Source organism: Protopterus annectens, chromosome 4.part0 (assembly GCF_019279795.1).
Source record: "Protopterus annectens isolate FY-2018-M chromosome 4.part0, PAN1.0, whole genome shotgun sequence".
Taxonomy (NCBI): Eukaryota; Metazoa; Chordata; order Ceratodontiformes; family Protopteridae; genus Protopterus; species Protopterus annectens.
This window is the reverse complement of record NC_056733.1, coordinates 965,154,956-965,168,359: the sequence shown is the minus strand read 5'-3', so window position 1 is coordinate 965,168,359 and position 13,404 is coordinate 965,154,956. Positions and strand designations below refer to the sequence as shown.

General features: G+C 44.7%; 1 protein-coding gene across 2 annotated transcripts in view; it reads left to right on the top strand.

Annotated features, from left to right (window-relative positions):
* Positions 1-13,404, top strand: part of CNOT6 (CCR4-NOT transcription complex subunit 6) — a 1,957,714-nt gene that overhangs the window by 951,543 nt on the left and 992,767 nt on the right. For both annotated transcript variants that reach the window (XM_044068935.1, XM_044068934.1), the window contains exon 7: positions 10,313-10,470. In XM_044068935.1, the coding sequence (XP_043924870.1) occupies positions 10,313-10,470 (158 nt within the window). The remainder of the gene's footprint in view (positions 1-10,312; positions 10,471-13,404) is intronic.

Below are 13,404 nucleotides of genomic sequence, written 5' to 3'. Positions count from 1 at the left end.
ACTACTCTGACTCAAAGAAAAGGCTCAGAGAGTTTCTTTTACTCCCCCAGCACAGACCTCTTGCCATCCCCCCAGTTTTAGACATTGTGGATGATGTTTACTTAGAATCCAGTTTGAACCCAGACTTTCTGCCTCCTGCTCCAGCCAAACCTGACAGATACTATAGAGTGCCTGATTCCCACAAATTTCTTTACAAAAGTCCTGTCCTGTTGCTGATCCAGAGACTATCTCCCAGTGTCCCAGAGGGGCTAAGGCTTCTATGGATAAAAATCCTGTACCCTCTGAAAGGGATTCCAGAGCACTAGACAGGTGGAGGAAAAAGGTTTACACCTCAGCCACTCTAGCTATGAGGGCACTAAATTGCCAGTTTCACATGCTAAAATATCAGCAATTTCTAATGTCTCAGTTAAAACAAAAAATGAGCACACTCCCTCAACATTCTGAATTGAAAGAAATGTAGGATCTGTTGCATGCAACTGAACAGGTGGGCAAACATACTTTACAATGTGGGTTTGATTCTTTGGAGGCTTCCTGCAGAGCAGCTGTCACTGGGTCTGTTATACGTAGGCATGCTTGGTTAAAGGAACAAACTCTGCCTGATCATGTTAAAGCAAAGCTTCTAGATGCTCCCTTACAGCAGGGTGCTCTTTTTGGAGTTAAAGCAGAGGAAGTCTTAAAGAAAATGGAGAATAAGGCAAAATCTATGCAGACAGTCAAAGATTTCCCACAGGTACAGCCCCCTCGCTTCAGCAGAAATTGGCCAACAAAAAATTGGTCCTTTCCAGCTACTGACAGGCCACAGAGGGGTAAATACAGACGTCCGAGAAGCAGAGGACAACCACAAGCCCAGTACAAACCTCGACAATGGGGCACTGCAGCACAGAAGGGAGAAGAAGACAGGTCCCAAACTTCCAGAAGGCAAACTCAGTGACTTGCACCTCATCTGGCCAAGCAACACTCTCTTGGCAGCCCCCTTGGGAGGAAAACTCGCACTTTTTGCAGATAACTGGCACATTGTCACAAAGGACAAATGGGTCCTAGACATAATTTTACGAGGATACAGATTCCACTTTCACACCTTGCCAATGAAAAGAGGAATGCCAAACCTGCCACAAAATCAATGGGCAGAGGCACAAAAACAAATTACAGCTCTCATGGACATGAGCCATTCAACTGGTACCTACTCGAGAGCAAGGCCAAGGATTTTACTCAAGGCTCTTTCTAGTACCCAGAAAGGACAATGCTTGGAGACCAATTCTGGACCTTTCAATTCTAAACACTTACAAGTACCCAAATTCAACATGCTAACACTACAGCAGCTTCTTCTCATGTTGGGCAAGAAAACATGGCTAGTAACGTTGGACCTCAAGGAGGCATACCTGCATGTCCCTATCAGACAAAGTTGCAGAAGATACCTCCGTTTCATTGCAGGTTCAACCCATTACCAATTCTCTGCACTGCCCTTTGGCTTATCTACTGCTCCCAGAGTCTTCACAAAATGCCTGGCACCAGTAATTGCATACTGCAGACAAAGAGGAATTCAATATATACCCATACCTGGATGACTGCCTCATCCAAGCAGAAAGCAAGGAACATCCTCTTATAACATCTGGCTTTTGTAAAACATCTTCTGAGTTGCCGGGGGTACACAGTAAACGAAAAGAAATCAAAACTAGTACCCTCACAAAATGACATTCCTGGGTGCCAGCTTGAATACAATGGCCCAGAAGGCTTATCTGATGCCAGACAAACAACTACAACTGACTCAATATTTCAAAACGATGGCAACAAAGACCCAACTACCTGCAAGAAAAATTCTGCAGGCCTTGGGCTTCATGGCATCTTGCATACTACTAATACCATTTGCAAAGTTGCATATGAGGAAATTACAGTGGTACCTAAAAAGTGTATGGTCTCAACACAGCCACAGCTTGGACACAATGATATCTCTCATTCCCTGCCTACAACAGGAGTTTCTGTGGTGGTCACTGGCATGTCACCTCGACAAGGGTCAGCCTTTCACCTTGCCCCCAGCCAGGCAAACTATGACAACAGATGCATCGGACTACGCCTGGGGGGCACACATGGCAGGATAGTGCATTCAAGGCATTTGGTCTGCAGATCAAAGGAAATCTGCACATCAATCAAAAAGAGATGCTAGCTGTACAGAATGCTGACAGCCTTCAAGAATCTATTACATCCAGGGCAACTTACAATAAGGACGGACAACACCACAGTAATGTGGTACATAAACAAGGGGGCACACACTCCTACCCTCTATGCAGGCAAGCAATGACCTTGTGGAACACAGCTCTGGCTTACCAAGTTCACTTACAAGCTCAATTCCTGCCAGGACAAAAGAACATATTGGCAGACGACCTCAGCAGAAACATCATGGATCCCCACGAGTGGAAACTGTATCCACAAGTATTTGCAATAACTCAAAAATGGGGCCTTCCAGACATAGACCTGTTTGCCAGTCCTCAAAACTACCAACTAACAAAATTTTGTGCAAGGATACTTCACCATCAAATTTGGAAAGTGGACGCACTCTCATTCAGCTGGAAAAACCTGACCGTATATGCCTTCCCTCCATTGCCTTTTCTCACAAAGGTGCTTCTGAAAGTCAGAAAGGAGAGACCACGACTGATACTCATAGCCCCAGACTGGCCACGCCAGCACTTGTACCCACTTTTGAGGAATATGGCCCAGGGCCCACCTTGGATTTTGCCACAAACTGCACATTTACTCACACAGCAAAACAGATTCTTCACAGCCAGCTAAAAACCTTAAATCTGGCTGCATGGAAAATCACCTAAACATTCAGCCAGCTCCTCTTTCCCAAGCAGTTATGGATGTTGTTCTGGAAGCTAGGAGGCCCAGCACCAGGAAGGCCTATGCGGACAAATGGAAAAGGTTTTGTGCTTGGAACCAAACTAAAGGCCAAAACACACTTCAGCCTCACCTGCCTCCGATTCTACAGTATTTAACTGAGATGCTGCACAAAGGACTTTCTTTTTCTTCCATTAAAGTCCATGCATCAGCTATTTCAGCCCACTACAAAACAGAACCACCCTTATTTTTGCATCCACTTCTAAGGCAGTTCCTCAGAGGGGCAAAAAACATTAGGCCCCCCAGGAGAGCACCCACACCAACATGGGACCTCAATTTTGTTCTGGAAAAACTTACGCTACCTCCCTTTGAACCAACTTTCTCTGCAGATCTGCAGTTCCTATCATGGAAGACTGCCCTGCTGCTAGCAGTAACTTCAGCTAGAAGAGTCTCAGAGCTGCAGGCACTAATGGCAGTGGAACCTTTTCTCATTTTCCATCAAGACAGAGTTTCTCTACGAACTAATCCTTCCTTCATGCCTAAGGTGGTTTCCAGTGTGTCTTTAAATCAAACCATTCACTTACCCACCTTCTTCCCAAACCCACAGAACAAAGGAGAAAGACTCCTGCATTCCTTGGACATTCACAGGCAACTTCGCTACTACTTGGATAAAACTAAGGCTTTCAGAAAATCTGAGCAGCTCTTTGTATCCTATGCTACAGCTTCACAAAGGAAGGCTATATCAAAACAAACCATTTCCAAATGGATAGGACATTGCATTCGTTTTTGCTATACCCATTATGGAAAACCAGTTCCTGCTACCATTAGGCCCCACTCTACCAGGGCAACAGCTACATCTACAGACTTCCTCAGGGGGGTACCAACCAAGGAGATTTTGGAAGCTGCAACTTGGAGTTCAGTACACACTTTTACCAAACACTGTCACTTACCACTTTTCTCTAAGACTAGGGCTGGCCTTCGCCACTGCAGTTATGCAGGGCCTTCTAGCCTCCTCTAACCCTCTATAACTCCTCCGCCCATCCATAGCTTTGGGATTCTATCCAAGTGTGATGACTGCAGCAGGGTAACACGATGAACATAGTACAGTTTTGTACCTACCATAAATGTAGATGTTCGAGTGTACACCCTGCTGCAGTCCAAGGTTACCCTCCCTCCATCCCCTCTGATCTAACTGGCTAAATCTATACAATACCTTCCTGATGTATTTGCTTATAGCTGGAGGGATTTTGTGTTTGTGCAAAAAATTACTTTATTTGGTACTAATTACTGACCACCTTTTTGGGGGCACCTGACATCTGGGGCAAGAAAAACTGAAGAAGATGGCGTCGGATGCATTATATATACCCCTGGCGCACTGACGTCAGGGAAGAAGCGACAGCAACCGACGCCGGACCAAGACTTTGGAATTCCAGCCGACTGTGGGGACCGCCTGACGACAGGATAACCCAAGTGTGATGACTGCAGCAAGGGTGTACACTCTAACATCTACATTTATGGTAGGTACAAAACTGTACTTTTCTTATGTTAAAGTATCAGCAGCATATTATTGAATTGCTTAAACAGAAAATGATGTTGATTCCTGATTCTGCTGAAAACAAGGACTTACAGGATTTAATGCATTCTGCAGAACAAGTTGGAAAACATACTTTGCAATGTGGTTTTGATTCTCTAGAGGCATCTTGCAGGGCTGCTGTCACTGCGTCTGTACATGGAAAGCATGCTTGGCTTAAGGAGCAATCCTTGCCAGATCATGTTAAAGCTAAATTGCTGGATGCTCCCTTAAATCAGGACCACCTGTTTGGCAACCAAGCAGAAGTAGTTCTTAAAAAGATGGAGGAAAAAGCTAAATCTATGCAAACTGTTAGATTTTCTACAAGTACAGCCTCCAAGATTTAGTAGGCATCGGCTCTCTAAGAATTGGTCCTTTCCTGCCTCTTCCAGGCCTACTCAGTCCAAACCCAGAACCAGTAGAAAACCCAGGCTTCAGTCCTAGGGTACGTACAGGGCTAAGCAGTGGGAGGCTCCCACTTCCAAATCAGGGAGTAGTAAGACTCCCCCCATGGTAAACTGTCTCAATGACTTAATTTTAAAACTTCCAAGCACTTCTCAATGGACTGCTCCTTTAGGGGAAAGATTGCTCTGCTGGCAAAAAACTGGGAACTCATTATCCAGGCAAATGGGTTTTAAATATAGTTTCCCAAGGATACAGACTTCAATTCCACACGTTACCAGCCCCAAACGGTTGGCCAGATCTACCCCCAAATCAGTGGGCAGAGGCTCAAAAGCAAGTACTATCTCTCACTTGAGCATCAAGGCTATTCAGACTGTACCAGAAGAGGAAAAGGGACAAGGTTTCTACTCAAGACTTTTCCTGGTACCCAGAAAAGACAACTCATGGTATCCTATCCTGGACCTGTCTCCCTTAAAACACCTTTTTGGTGATTCCAAAATTCAAGATGCTAACTCTTCACCAGTTGCTTCCTATGGTAGGCAAGGATGTCTGATTGGCAACACTGGATTTAAAGGAAGCCTACCTGCACATCCCAGTCAGGGAGTCATGCAGAAGATACCTTTGCTTCAAAACAGGCTACATGCACTATCAGTTCTCTGCACTTCCCTTTGGCTTATCTACTGTGCCCAGGGTATTCACAAAGTGCCTAGCTCCAGTCATTGCATTTTGCAGGCAAAGAAATATTCAAATATACCCATACCTGGACGATTGTCTAATTCAGGCAGAAAGCCAGGACATACTTCTGAATCATCTGGCATTTGTACAAAAGGTGTTAACATGTCTGGGGTGCACCATAAACGTAAAGAAATCACACTGTCATCAAATTATATTCCTGGGAGCAAGCTTCAGCACAACTTCCCTGATGGCTTTCCTCACGCCAGAGAAACTAATTTGACAACTTACTTCAAACTAGTGGCCACAAAAACCCTGCTATCTGCAAGGCAAATACTGCAAGCCTTGGGGTTCATGGCCTCGTGCATTCTACTAATTCCATATGCAAGACTGCATATGAGGAATCTACAATGGTATCTAAAAAGCCTGTAGTGTCAACATTCTTAGGATCTAGAAGCAATGATTCCTGTTATACCTTGCCTATGGTTAGAAGTCCTTCGGTGGGCAGAGGCCTGCCACCAAAACAAGGGATTATCATTCACTCTACCCCCTTCCGCCCAAACCCTAACAGACGCATCAGACTATGCATGGGGGGCTCACCTGGCAGGGTAGTGCATTCAGGGCAAATGGAACCCAAGTCAAATGCATCTGCATATCAACAAAAAGAAATGTTAGCTGTACAGAATGCTCTGACAGCCTTCAAAGACCACATTCTTCCAGGGCAATTAATGGTAAAGACAGACAAAACCACTGTTATGTGGTACATAAGCAGGGGGGGGTACCCATTCTTACCCCCTCTGCAGACCAGCCATGGCTTTGTGGAACACAGCCTTGAGCTAGCAAGTGCATCTACAGGCTCAATTTCTGCCAGGAAAACTAAATGCACTGGCAGATGAACTAAGCAGAAATCTCATGGACCCACACGAGTGGAAACTTGAACCAAAGACTTTCAACATGTTGATCAACAAATGGGGGAGCCCATATATAGACCTGTTTGCCTCCCCCCAGTGCTACCAATTGGACAAATTCTGCAGAAGGTCTCCCCACAAACAAGCTTGGAAAGTAGATGCTCTGTCCTTCAGCTGGAAAAATCTATCAGTTTATGCCTTTCCTCCTCTGCTTCTCCTCTCCGTAGTACTACTAAAGATCAAACAGGACAAACCCAGGATGATACTGATTGCATCAGACAGGCCCATCCAACACTGGTGGTACCCCCTCTTGCGCAGTGTGTCACAGCTAGCTCCATGGCATCTGCCTCAGACCCCTACCCTGCTGTCACAGCAGGAGTGCCAGATTCTGCACTCCCAGCTAGCTTCAAACCCTAAACCTGGCAGCCTGGCTAATTACCTAATCTCTCCGTTACCATCCCTCAGTAAACAAGTTTTGGGTGTCATTTTGGAGGCAAGGATGCCTAGTACTACAAAGTCTTATGCTGAAAAATGGAAAAGATTCTGTGCCTGGAACCAAACTCAAGGGATGGCCACAGCAGCGCCCAGTTTACCTCAGATTCTTAACTGAGATGCTTCACAAGGGCCTTTCCTTTTCCGCCTTCAAAATTCACGCCTCAGCCATTTCAGCTCATTACAACACAGAATCACTCCTCTTTTCTCACCCACTGCTCAAGCAGTTCCTCAGAGGGGCCAAAAACCTAAGACCACCCAGGAGAGCCCCAACTCCAGCCTGGGACCTTAACTTTGTATTGGAAAAAACTCAGTGTTGCCCCTTTTGAGCCAGCTGCAACTGCAGAGTTAAAATTCCTTTCTTGGAAAACAGCTTTCTTTTTAGCAATCACTTCAGTAAGAAGGGTATCTGAATTACAGGCCCTCATGGCAGTGGAGCCTTTCATCATCCTTCATGCGGACAGGGTGTCCCTCAGAACCAGTCCCCCCTCCATGCCCAAGGTGGTATCCAGTGTGGCTCTTAATCAGTCCATTCATTTGCCAACCTTCTTTTCTAATTGACAGAACAAAGGGGAACAGATACTGCACTCCTTAGATGTGCAATAACAACTTAGATTTTACTTTGACAGGACTAAACCTCAAAGGAAATCTGAACAACTGCTGGTGACATTTGCTGCAGGGGGAGAGGGGAAGGCTATTTCAAAGCAAACCGTTTTTAAATGGATAGGCCATTGCATTCATTTCTTCTCTAAACACCATGGAAAACCTATTCTACAGGGGATTAGACCCCAGTCAACCAGGGCTTCATCTACCTCTACAGCCTTCCTCAGAGGTGTCCCTACCAGAGACATCCTAGAAGCTACCTGGCGTTCTGTACATACTTTCACCAAGCATTACCATTTGCCAATTTTCTCTAAATCCAGATCTGGCTTTGCCAATGCAGTCTTGCAGGGCCTTATAGCTGGTCCTAATGCAATCTAAATTCCTTCTCCCATCCTTAGCTTTGGGAATCTTCCCAAATGTGATGACTACAACAGTGAAACATGAAGAACATAGTACAGTTGTGTACACTTACCATAAATGTAGATGTTCAAGTGTATTCACTGTTGCAATCCTGGTTACCCTCCCTCCAGCCCCCTGACTTCTTTTGGCTATACCTCTATTCATGCTGAAAAGTTTTTTGGTGTATTTGCTTTTTTGTTGGAGGTATAACCTTGTATGTGTGCGTGTGTATGTATATATATATATGTATATGTATGTGTGTATATATATATATATATATATATATATATATATATATATAATATTCAATTGCTTCCCATTAGGGGGTCACCTGACATCTGGGGCAAGAAAATCTGATGTAATGGCATCGGCTGCTTGCTTTATACCTCTGACTACCTGACGTCACGGAAGATGAGACAGCAACTGACGCAGGACCCAAGACTTTGATAATCAGGCCGACTGAGGGCTACTTCAAACGGATAACCCAAGTGTGATGACTGCAACAGTGAATACACTCTAACATCTACATTTATGGCAAGTCTTCACAACTGTACTATACTGCACTCCCTGAACACGCACAGACAACTTAGGTTTTACCTGGACAAGACCAAAACCATTAGGAAAACTAACCAGCTCTGTCATTTTTCACCCCAGAGCCTTATGCAAGGCGGTCTCTAAGCAAACCGTCGCATGCTGGATTAGGAAAGCTGTTTGCTTCTGCTACTCCCACCATAGAAAGGAACCTCCAGTGGGAATTGAGGCCCATTCTACTAGAGCTGTGACCACCTCCAGGTCCTTCATGAAGGGCCTGGAAACAGCTTTCATTATGGAACCAGCCACATGGGCCACTATCCACACTTTCACCAAACATTACAAACTTGACCAAGTGTCCAGAGCTAGGATAGGATTCGCCAGAGCAATTCTGCAAGGTCTTGTAGAACCCTCTTCATCTACTACCACCCTGTCATCCGCATAAGCTGTGGTACGCTACCATGTCTAGAATACTGCAACATAGGAATAGAAGGGCATAGAATAGTTGTGTAAAATATTGCCATAACCATAATGTCCTTCTCTTCCATGTTGGAGTATTCCTTCCCGCCCACCAGTTCCCCCAGGTCCTTTTCCTTTACTTGTCCTGTCTATACTACAGTAGGACACCAGGTCACACACCTGAAAACCACTGGCATTTCTCCTGCTGGGCCTTATTCTCTGCCTGCTGGCCTTCAAGTTCTGAGGATTGTGCGTGCAGACGTAACATTTATGGCCCCTGGTTTATGGCCCTACGTGTGATGTCCCACGCACACTGCAACAGTCAAGCTGAAGCATTTATATAGGAGCTGATGCACGAGTCTCCTGAGCGCAGAAAATCCCACACCAAGAATGGTTATGGGAAGATTTTACAGAACTGTTTTCTGATGTTTTAGGACCATATTAATCTGTTTATCTCCATGTTTTCTTTCTAAGGGCAGAAGCCCTAGAGTAGATGGCCTTTCATAGCCTTAAAATACACCACCTGCTCTGGGTTGACTGTTTTTGTTTTGTGATTATGAAGGAGTTTGCAGTGGCTGAGTAATTGGTTTTAAAAGTATTTCTTTTGCAGTCTGCCCTGGCTAACTGCAGTTTGAAAAATGCTTTTATGCGAGACCATTCTACTTGGCATGTGGCTTCTACTTGTGAGCATTTCACAAGTCTGCCTTTACAGACGCCTGTTCCTTGGCCAGTTGGTCTCTGTAGTATCTGCGGTAAGCATCCTTGCTCAGACCTTGATTGCAGTATTCTGGCCTGTTTTGTGTCTTACTTTTAGCATTCTTTGCCTTTCCTTTTTGACCATGCTGTACTCTGGTCTCCCACTAATGTTTAATTTGTACTGTTTTGGATTTTTTCCAGCACTTGTCTACTGCGAAAGGACTTCAGAGTCTGGTTTAACAGACATCTGCTCAATATATTGATTTATTTGCAAGAAGGCAACCTGTTTTTTTCAGTCTTCCAGCCTCTGCTGCATTTGGACATTACTCCCCCCCCCCCAGTGATGGACTAAGGCAGGTGTAGGTTTATTATGTAATGTAATGTTCTGTCTTTTTCACTTTCCATGCACTTGATTCATGGGGTCAGGCTGGAGCTAGTTGGGACTGATTGATTGTGCATTTTTGAAAATTATCTATGTTGTCATTATGTGCGTTTGTATGAGAGCTGTCTTGTTGATCTTGAGGGTGAGAAGCGTTTCAGTATCAGTCTGAGAATTTCTGAAGACACTCCAAAAGTTACCTTTAGCAGCGAGTCTTCTCACAGATTAACTGATGTGCTGGTATATTTGTTTTTTTAACACATACCCCCCCCCCCCCAGTACTGATGGGTGTCTGCTTTATTTCTGTAGTTTTTAAATTGTTTTGTGTAAATGTGACCTACCTAGTAACATGAAACCTTTGTTTTCCAGCTGTCTTTACGGTCATGTGTTATAATGTTCTCTGCGATAAGTATGCAACTCGGCAATTGTACGGCTACTGTCCTACCTGGGCGCTGAACTGGGAGTACAGGAAAAAGTTCATTATGCAGGAGATCTTGAGCTGTAATGGAGATATCGTAAGTCTCCAGGTGAGTTGTGGTCAGTTTTCTTGTATAGAAAAGAACGTAGCAATTGTGTGGTTAATAAGCAGCTTTTTTGTGTGTCAAAAGTGGTTAACCTACCCCTAAACCTGTGTGACTGCTTAGTATGCATCATCACACCTGGGTGTTTCTGCATTTGGATCCTTTTGCAATCTGTGTGTGTCAAATATTGCTTGGTCATATTTGCATTAATTCCAAAATCATGTAGAGTTCAAAGTGTTAAATTATTTTATCTTAAAGCTTACACAATGGGAAACACAGCTGTATTGCTAGTTGACCTCTGTCTAGTGAAAGTAAAATATTTTTTTTATAATTGTTTATACTATCGTAAATTTCATTTTTTTTATATGTTTGTGTTACTTGGTTGCCATGAGCAGGACTAAGACGGAATATGTGTGTGAATGAGAGGGAGGATAGAGGAATGGTGAGGATGCAGGGAGTAGAGGTGACGAAGGTGGATAAGTTTAAGTACTTGGGATCAACAGTTCAGAGTAATGATGCGTGTGGAAGAGAGGTGAAGAAGAGTGCAGGCAGGATGGAGTGGGTGGAGGAGAGTGTCTGGAGTGATACCAGTACGAGTGAAAGGGAAGGTCTACAGGAGGGTAGTGAGACCAGCTATGTTATATGGGTTGGAGACAGTAGCATTGACAAAAAGGCAGGAGTCTGAGCTTGATGTGGCAGAGTTGAAGATGTTAAGATTTGCACTGGGTGTGACGAGGATGGACAGGAATAGGAATAAGTATATTAGAGGATCAGCCCAGATTGGAAGGTTTAGAGAAAGCCAGAGAGGCAAAATTACGTTGGTTTGGACATGTGCTGAGGAGGGATGCAGAGTATATTGAGAAAAAGAAGCTAAGGATGAAGCTGCCAGGTAACAGGAAAAGAGGAAGGCCTAAGATGAGGTTTATGGATGTGGTGAGAGAGGACATGCGGGTGGTTGGTGTGGCAGAGCAAGATGCTGAGGACAGGAAGAAATGGAAACAGTTGATCTGCTGTGGCGACCCCTAACGGGAGCAGCCAAAAGAAGAAGAAGGTTGCCAGGAGCTGCTTAAGCTCATATGAAAGCTCTCATTTGGGCTGCTGACCATTGTATGTGTAAATTGGGTGGTTATTGGGATGTTGTACATTGTTTACAAAATATTGCAAAGTTAATAGTTTCTGTGTTTTATAGTTTAAGGCCTAGAATCTAAATAATACTGCTTATATAAAATGTAGTTTGTGCTGAAGATTTTGCCATGTTTACTTCAGTAACCCCAGTGGATCCCGAGAAGAAAACATTTGATGTTCTTAGTGTTTCACTGTTGCAGTCATCACATTTGGGATATCCCTGCCAGGATAGCCCTCGGCCGGCCCGAATACCAGAGGTTTAGTATTTCTGCATTGGTTGCTGTCACTTCAGGACTGACGTCAGGTAGTCGGTAGTTTAAAGTAAGGCAGCTGATGCCATTATATCAGTCTTTCTTGCCACGGAGCCCGAAGCAGTTAGCTTGAGTGCCAGTTGGCCGCTACCTGAGTTTCGTTTTCCGAACTGAAGCTGAAGTCTTCTAAAGCTAAGTACCCCATTGTGGATCCTTTTTTCTTGCACTAACCGATGTCAGAAAAAGTTAACTGTCTCGCCTGTGGAAAGCAAATACCGTACCAAGACTTTCATTCTTACTGCGTCACTTGCTTAGGCCCAGACCATGACGTCCTCTGCTGTCGCTTTAGTGCTTTGTTCAGTGCCAGAACTATATGTCGTCGGGGCCTTATTATAGCTAGATATTTTTGCGTACAGTCCTCTAATTCCGATATGGTTTCGGTAAGCCATCCGACAGCAGATCTTGTGAAAAAAACGTACGTAAAGATAGACACAGACCGCACAGGTCCAAACCTACTGACTATGTTTCCGTTAAGCTAGTCGTCAGATGTTCTTCATCTCACATTGCTGCAGTCCTTACATATGGGTAGTCCGCTGTCCTCGGTCGGCCCGAATACCAAAGTATTAGGCTGACGTCGGTCATGGGTGCTCAGAACTGACATCAGAGCGTCAGGGTATAAAAGCGCATGACCAACGTCATATCCTCAGTCTTTTTTGCCGCATGGTCCGATGCAGAAGCAGCGTTGCAAGTGCCGTTCGGCGTTCTGAAATTTTCGTATTCTGAGTTTCAGACCGAAACCAAGTTGGGCTAAGTACCCGTTGGGAATATTTTGTTTTTCTTGCCTCAGTTAATTCGGATGTCAGAAAAAGTGAATAATTGTATTTCTTGTGGGAAACAGATACCGCATAGGGATTATCACTCTCTTTGCATTCCTTGTTTGGGACCTGAGCACGACGTAGTTGGGTGTCGGTTTTGTGCTAGGTTTAATAAGCGCACCATAAAACGAAGGTTAGATTGCGCTAGGTTAGTCTTTGGTAAGCGGTGTAATTATAATATGCCGTCGGATCCTCCGACGCCCGCTTCCACGAAGAAGCGCAAAGACAAATCTTTGAAACCTAGACAGGATGATTCGTCCGTTTCGGACGCCGGTCCTGTAGAAACTACAGTGGGAACAGGTGGATCCGGCTGAAGTTTCTGTTGAGTCTCAGGGGGAAACTTTGATTTTGCAGGATGTGGCCGCACAGGAGTCCGGTCAAGCTGAAGGGGCCTCTCAGGTTACTGTTCTCCCTTCTATGCCTAAGGTGGTTAGGCCTTCTGCTACTATTTCTAAGGCTTCTTCTAAGGGCAGGTCTGTTTTGCCTTCCTCTGGTGTCACTCCAGGTACTTCAGGGTCTGTGCCTAAAAAGCACATGCTTAAAATGGCAGAAGATTTGATTACTTTAATTAGAGGTTCTATGCCCCCTCCTGATAAGAGGCCCAGGGTGGAGCCAGAGTTGGAAAGTTTGGATCAGGCCTCAGTTGACTCAGAGTCTTCTGCTGAAGATATTCAAGATTTTCCCCCTTA